Below are 8,440 nucleotides of genomic sequence, written 5' to 3' on the forward strand. Positions count from 1 at the left end.
CTCAAGATTTTACAAAATCATATGATCTATTTATAAAATATTATATATAAATGTTGATCAATAATTACAAGTACTTCCACAATCTGTCTTTTCAATTTCAATGTTTATACTGAGGGATATGTGGCTTGCATGATTGAGATAGGATGAAACAAATAATTATAACATATTTGGTTAAATTTAATGTAAACTTTAATAAAAAACTGCAAATACCACAGCAACAGATGAAGCCAAATATAGAAGCCTACATAAATATAAGACGTTTAAAGGCATACAACCCACATCGAATATAACCACATGAGGTCCGTATAATATAATGAATTTACATTATAAATACTATATACATTAAACTATTTAATATTCTGCACAAACACAACGGTAGTGTCTGGTGGGTCCGAGAGCTGCACACGTGATCTGATCCTAGCCAATCAGCGGGCTGTATTCTGCAGCTGTTTTACTGCAATGGCGGACACAATGAAGCTGAGTGGAAATCACGCTCCTCCTCATGATTCCAGCAGAATGTCCGGCAGCTACAGGGACTGCATGTGTGCAATACTGAAACTCTTTTCAGACTTCGGGAGAGAGGTTGGTTGACATTGTTTGAGCCTCATTCAGCCCGTAGATACGTTTCTTCTCCGTCCGACTTTTACGTTAGCTACATGCTAATGTTTTTAGCATCCCGGTGCAGCAGGACACACTTCATTCATTTTACTCAACATCAAACCGTGATAAAGAAAGTAGCCACAACGCAACCTTCCCTTGTTTTTTTGTATTTACTTCATTTCAATTAACTAGCTCGTTGCTTTCAGACGTGGCTATTTCAGCTATTCCACCACACCACTTTAAGCAACCTGCTAAATCCTGCATTTTATTTTACAGCTATAAGGCAAAGGTATCGATGTAGCTCCTTTAAAAATGGGGCTAATTCCAAGTGTTTTATATGCATTTAAATGTAATAAATGCAAACTTAAATATGCAGAAATATATGAACAAATTCAGAAGCAATCCATAGGAAAATAAAATACATAACGTTAAGAAACTAATGGGAAATTAAGCATTACACATGACATTGTTTATTTGAATCTAATCTTACATTGGAGATACCAGCCCCCTCGCCTCACCAATTTAAGCAAATCTCTCCTAATGTCACTTCACTCTGTTGTCATTAACCCCGAACACCTCTCTCTTTCCAGCTCTTCCTGAGACCTGTATTTAACATGTGAACTATATAATTATTGATCACGTGGTTGGAAGTATTTCGCACATATGTGATTCCTATTCCCGTCCATTCTCTTGGAAAAGCAAGAATAAGAACACAATTCAACAATTCAACATGTATAAATAATAAATATCCTTGCACCTCCTCTACCTTCAGCATGCATATACAATTTATCTTAACTACTTGGCATTATCAAAGTGGAGTCTCCCCTATAGATATATGTCATTATTAAATCTCAGATCACAATTCCCTGAGTCATTATGTTTTTAAAATGCTTGCTTTATCTGACTAACAATACTTAACATTCAATTAAAAATAATATAAAAGCAGATCATGGCAGGAAACACTAATGCACATTGGCTGATGAGTAGAAGTATTTTAAGCACTCAATCTGCTTTAGTCTAATGTGTTTTTCAGTGTAGCCTCATTTTGTGTTTCTTTCTACATTTTTAAATCAAGCTCAAATTAAGTGATGCTGCTCTGAGAATAGAAGTCAACATCGATGCTGTGGATCTCCCATCATCTCCAGATGCTCATGTGGTCAGCTGTTTGCAGGAGCATATCACTAAATTACAGGTAAAGTGGCAACACATCAACACTAAAAGGGTTTGATGAAATGCTTTTAAAGTGAAGCCTATACGTTATAATTTGTATAGGTTATTTTAAAACTGTATTATACCCGTTTATGCTTGGTAGAAATAATTATTTCATTTAAAAACTATTATTTTTGCTTTGATGCTATATTCTTTTTGCCCATTTTTATATAGGCTGTTTCAGAAAGCTTACAGACGCTAGTGGATGCTCATGGCGATGCATCTTCTACAAAAGACGTCACAACAGACGATGCTGTCACCTCGTCGTCACTCAGAGAGCAGATGACGGCTCTGTCTGAGTATTATCCTCAGAGCCTTGAGGATGAAGACAGCAAGGAGGATGACGTCATGGTTCAGATCAGAGCCAAGAAGTCAGAGGTTGGTCTCCGTCAGCAGATCTGTCAGCTGTTCTGGAAGTGACAGTTTTAGAGACCTCTTTACTCTATGTCAACCAAATGAATAATGATAAATAATTGCTCCCAAGGATGTGAACATGACGTGCCGCAGGGAAGCAAATGTTTGATTGAGATCTGATAAGCCGAGTTCAGCAGAGAATGAGGGGTCCTTTAGTGCGGTGGTTGGGTAGAACAGACCACATTGCTGGAGGGCTTTGAGAGAGGGCCAGGTCCTTGATGGATTATGAAGTGGATGCTCATTACTCTGAGATTGCATGTGGATGAAGGACAAGAGGCCCCCATTCTGTTGTGCATTTATTTTGGTAGCCAAGCAAACAGTATTCATATTCCATCATGGGATGATGGCAAGCAATTCAACTTTTTTGGTTACCTGAAATAATTTTCTACTACATTTTCTCATTCCGTGTAATGCAAATGACTGTTTGCCCCCCCGACTCATTGCTTTCTTGACACCTATCAATAGCTCATCAATCCACTGTATCTCATTATCTGTGTTCTCTGTCTCCATTGAAACCCTAGATTGAGCGGAGAATATCTGCATTTATGGAACGCAAGCAGATGGAGATCAATGAAAACAATGTACGCGAGTTTTGCAACGTGATCGACTGCAATCAGGGTGAGAATGGGAAAGAGGTTGGGGGCAGGGTGGAGAGGGAGCCTGCACACAGATTGCCAATGTTTGGGAGAGAGCTGATTTCCACAGGCGAGAGGTCAGGCTGAACTGCTCCAAGAGTGGGGCTGAAGTAGCTAACACACTCGGCCTCAAAACAAAACCAGCTTAGCCGAGAAAAACACGAGACACAGGGCTTTCTAAATTCAAAGCCTGTGAGACCCAAGTTATAGAAATCAAGACACAGTAATGGCAATAATTGGCATTTAAGCCGTCTATAAAATGTTTCTAAGAACTTTAATTACATTTTGACATTACGTTCTAATTATATATTTTTAATCAAAATGTCTCCTTAGAAAACAGCTGTGCCAGAACAGATGCAGTTTTCACTCCTTATCCAGGGTTTAAAAGCCACGTGAAAGGTAAGGAGATAAATGTTTCCTACAAATGTCAATGTGACGTTTCATAACAGCTTTATTATTTTCAATTGCACTTCTCTTTTTAAGTAAGTGATAGGTCCATAATCTTAAAAAAATAATGAAGAAAAATGACTTGACAGATGAAGAGAAATTGTGTTTGGTTTAATGAATACAGAAAATGTGTTATGATCGCATTAAATAGGAAGTGCTGAACCATTTAAAGATAAACTACTGTGAATTAATCTGAACTACATAACAAATATCAAGGGTTTAGTATGACCCCTCCATAGATCTGCATGCTTTGTTCAAGACCTCCGACCTGTTCGCTAGTCCCTGGTTTAATATTGAAGCTTTTGTTTGTGTTATCTTCTTGGCTGGCTAGTTACCCGGGTGGTGAACACTTACGGGCCCCTGACTCGCGGTGGGGGAGGCCAGGGAGAGGCAGGGGATCCACAGAGGGGGGCGATGACGAGAGACTGTGGAAACGCAGCCATAGAAGAACGACTTCACAACATCGAGACTCACCTGAGACTCCCCATAGGTCAGAGATGTGTCTCACTGTATGTTCTGTTTCACATGTCTGAAAGGCTTACACGTGATTACAGACACTTCTAAACAATTTTGCACAAAGATACCGTTCAACTGAACTCAAATATTAGCCTTTTTCAGAAATGATGGTAATTTAAAATGAAAGTGTACAGGAAATGTAACTATTATGGTCTGTATGCAAAGTAGAATTAATCTGAAATAGCTCACTTTTATTTAATACCAAAAAAAGTTGAAAAATAAAGATTCAGAGGTCGTTATTTTTACAACACATGGTTTACAACCAAATGCAGCTGTAGCGCAATCCATTATGCTACATACTCAAAAGATAAAGGAACAGAACAATAACATTAGTAGTAGTTCATTCCATCCGTACTCATTGTAAACAACCAAAAAGCATAGTGAATTCTCGACTATGAACAAGTTGATTTGTTTTTAACTGATGTAAACAGTGTAACATTCACATCTTTATCACGACTTCTCTTTTAAACTCACAATCTATACCTATCATGTTAAACAACCAGTTTTCAGACTTTTTCAACAAGTGTTTTCTATTCCTCAGCGGGTCCTGTTCCTCTGAGTGTGTACCAGAGGCTGAAGAAGCTGGAGGATCGGATCCTGGAGCTGGAGGGACTCTCCCCGGAGTACTTTCAAACCACGGTGAGTCTTTGGCTTTATAATAGGGACATCAAAGGCACTTAATAGTAAGCCAGTGTTTATACACACGTCTTTTATTCTAACAGTGTGCTATCCTAAATCTTCTTATTAACTCCATTTGCTCATTTACTTCATATGCTTCAGTCCCTTACAGTCATAGGTTTACCTTTCCTTTGCCACAGACATTTGAACTGTGATTATGTTGGTAGCCAAACATGTGATGGGAATGCCTGTCGATGATTGGTCATACAGTTCAGTTCCTCGTCTAATGTGATGTGCTTTCCTACTCTGTTCCTAAGGGTGTGTGGATTAAGTATTTGGTTGTTAAATGTTACTTGTATAGTTGTTCAGTAGTTTGCTTGCTAGCTTATTTGACATGGTTCACTTTACTGAAATTGGGTTGCTGACCACTGTTTTCTGAGGCCTATCTCAGTTTAAGGACTGTAGGGTGTGCTAGCTGTCTAATTGTGGTGTGATAAACATTAAAACCATCATTGTAAATGTTATCAAATGTGCTTAGAGGCTGCTAGTCCAACAGTACAGAAGCAGGAAAAGAAGAACATGTTTTTAACAAATGAATAATACATAAGTGGTACGTTTCTTGTAATTGGTTTGAATGGGCTTCACATCAGAAATGAACTTTCTCCGTTAGAAGCTGACCAAAGAGTAGTTGTTCAGTGTGCAGCAGAGTGTGAGACCTGCACTTACCTTATCACGCAAATGAACCACAACAAGGGGAGAAACGCATCCCGGTTTGGTTAAAGCTTGCTTATCAAGGCCTGTGAAACCCAGAGAGATCTCAAATATGGCAGAAAGTAATTAATTGGACTCCATATTCAACACGAGTCACAGACTCTCATTTCCCATCTCGAAGGAGTCCGTCCAGCACAAGTTCAGTTCTGAGAGTGCGTGTGCTTAAGATGCTGCACGTCTCTTCAGATGGTATCTCTGAGCACAGCATGCTGCTGCTCTCCGTCTGCTTTTGACTCACTGCATGTTTGTGTGAGCCGAGCAAAGGATGTTGAGTGTCTTTGAATAAACTGATGGGGTCTTTTATATTCGGAGTACCACTTTTTTTTGGTGGCAATTTCTAAAAATGCTGTAGTTTGGTGTTTGCTGAAGAGCTGCACACAGTTGGCCCACAGGGACAACATTTTAACACCGAACAGTAGAGGAGGATCCTTAACAAATTATGCCGCAACTTAAAGATGAGCAATCTCGTAAGGTTTACACCAAAGATGTGGCGTCAAAACACACTTTTTGAGAGCAGTGTTAAATAGGGGAAGTCACAGTTACATGACGGAGGACATTTATCAGATAAGCCCATATTGCTTCCCTTAACTGTCTGTAAATAAGTAACTAAGGTTCTCCGCACCTGTATTTTCTTAAATGCATATTAGAGAAATTCAAGCCTATCCTTTGTTTTTTAACAGTCCTTGAGGCAAAGTAAGTAGACAGACAGACAAGGACCTTGGTATGCTTCTAAAAGCTCAAGCTGGTTTAGAATTCGTACTAATTGAAATTGTAATGTGTACTTTTTCCTTTTTTAGAGTCACCTACACAAGCGACCGAAGACGTCCCCTGCTCAGGTCAGTCGTTATGCTTCCTCTCACTGCACTCTTTAAGTAGAAGTCGGCCATTTCTGATATTCTGATCATCTTGTTCTTAATTTGTCCTTCAGGCCTGCAGTCTGACAGAGCTGGATGAGAAGATCAGTGCCGTGAAAGCAGCACTCCTGAAGAGGGTAAATGAATTTGGGCCTGGATATGGAACAGAGTGTCCACTGTAACACCAACGCTCCTATCACACTGTCTTCTATATGTCTTCTTTGTGTTTGTCACCATACTCTCAATACGTGATCAAAAACATTTCTTATGAGCTTTATGTGACTGTATGTCTATACATTCTTTTGTAGTTAACTGACACACATACTTGTCTGTAATTAAAGAGATTTTCCCTTCATGAATGTTTGGAGTCATAATTTGATCATCAGAATACCTTTATTCGTCCCTCAGAGGGGAAATCTTCATTTGTTACAGCAGAAAGATCCAAAGACAGCTTAATCACGAGTTTGACATGTAAACTATTAACTGTGATGAGCAATAGGAATGTGAATATGTAATCCATAGTTTCTAAAATAAACTCCACAAAAGTCTTTCTATAGTATGTTGAAGGAAAAGTGTAGGAGTTTCACCAAAGGGTCATAAAAAGCGTATTGTATTATACTTTATTCAACTAAACTGACATTTGTTTACAACTTTTTATACTTTTGAGTTGTTATACCATAGGCAAGGTATGTTTATTTATCATTTATATAGCACCTTTCAACACAAGGCAATTCAAAGTGCTTTACAAAAATGAAAGACATTAAGAGCAACATACACTATTAACTTTACAAGTACTACTGCTATTAACTCAACTTCTAATTTCCCACAGCTTACATGCAGTGCTCAGTGTCAACCCGGTCTTGTATTGGAATGAAAAATGTCTACAGCATGTCAATCGGTTTTATTTCACATAATATACCATTTGAAAGCCTGTTGATAGGTCTGACTTACAATCAATGAAATGGTATCATTTGAAAAGCTGTACGCAGCAAATTCTTTACAGGAATTCCTTTTCATAGGATTAATTAACATTTTTCTGACATGGTTTGATTTACTTCAGCTCTTATAGATAACACAAGTTCTGTTCTGATCTACTCCTCAAAACCACAGCAAACAAATATGATATTAAATACATTTTTTCGTTAAACATTTTCAGCATTAATCTCTAATGCTGGCAGGGGGTGTGTGTGCGTTCGTGTGTGTGTGTGTGTGTGTGTGTGTGTGTTTGAGATGAATCAGAGAGCACCTGATTTATCTGCCTGACTGCTGTGTGACAATGATCACCCCTAATGGTTGTCATTACACCAAATGACCTGATTACGGCATCTCTGTTTGGAAAACATATTGGAGACCCAACAAACCAGCATTAAATGAGATGCCGCTGCGTTTGACACTGTGACATGCTTATAAAACGCTTTCACGTAGAGCTTTAACCGAGCGAGCTGAAGCTACAATTATGAGTTTCCTGTTTTGACTTTTGATGAGTAAACCTGGATCTTCTTACGTGGAGTCATCAAGTTCTTACACACAAACTTCCACAAGTGCAGATCTATTGACATGTTTACCTGTACCTATACATTTTTAAATATACAAACACTAGTAATAGATACTGTGAGCAAGAAAAATAAACTCAGCTAAATAATTTGATTCTTTATTTACCAATTGACAAAATTCAGTAGCTTGTTAACTGCAGAAAATACATGGATTACAATTGTTAGCCTTAAAGTTACAAAACAACAAGTAAGAACTCACACTTTGTGTTCTTTTAAAAAAGAAAAGTTGTGTTAATAGTTTGAAGTTAAAGTGTAGATGTACCTTACTGTATTAAATGTCCCCTATGAGTGATGATAAAGGGGGATTGTAAATAGGGAAGCATCTACTTCAGCTAATTCAGTTTCAGTCCAGTGGTTGCACACCTGGGTCATTGGAGGCATCTGTGGGTGTTGTGAAATGATTTGTTAAACTTTTGGCTAAATTGTGACACCATTTTGCTATATTATTTAAACCATGTCTCTTAAATGGAACAGCTACCAACTCCTAGACCTAAATGAAATGAAAGAGGCGACACACATTTTTGTAACAAGTTTAAAAGATACAATCTCTGGTCTAGCCTTTAAAAATGCATTGGATTTTGTATGTAAAATAGTACCAACATAATTCAAATGGATCATGACAGGGATCATTTTAGACTCATGGTAATATTTTATTATTATGTTTTGTGTATTCAAAGAGGCCCTTAGGAACAGGGATTGCAGATTAGCTATTCTTTAGTTATCTATTAATGCTGTATATCTTTCATTGGTTCATGCGTTATACTTTTCCCCTTCATTTTGTAATATAATAAATGCAAACTACTACATTTAAAGAACGTATAAG

The 8,440-nt window shown here is 37.9% G+C and overlaps 1 protein-coding gene across 1 annotated transcript; it reads left to right on the top strand.

Annotated features, from left to right (window-relative positions):
• The first annotated feature begins 414 nt into the window (after positions 1-414).
• On the top strand, positions 415-6,419 carry mbip (MAP3K12 binding inhibitory protein 1). Its single transcript, XM_063908264.1, has 9 exons — positions 415-582; positions 1,676-1,792; positions 1,984-2,187; positions 2,745-2,841; positions 3,192-3,257; positions 3,637-3,795; positions 4,363-4,460; positions 6,008-6,046; positions 6,139-6,419. Exons 1-9 carry the CDS (start codon positions 460-462, stop codon positions 6,244-6,246), a joined length of 1,011 nt encoding a protein of 336 aa, XP_063764334.1. The 5' UTR covers positions 415-459; the 3' UTR covers positions 6,247-6,419.
• Positions 6,420-8,440: the final 2,021 nt, after the last annotated feature.

Source organism: Eleginops maclovinus, chromosome 19 (assembly GCF_036324505.1).
Source record: "Eleginops maclovinus isolate JMC-PN-2008 ecotype Puerto Natales chromosome 19, JC_Emac_rtc_rv5, whole genome shotgun sequence".
NCBI classification, from domain to species: domain Eukaryota; kingdom Metazoa; phylum Chordata; class Actinopteri; order Perciformes; family Eleginopidae; genus Eleginops; species Eleginops maclovinus.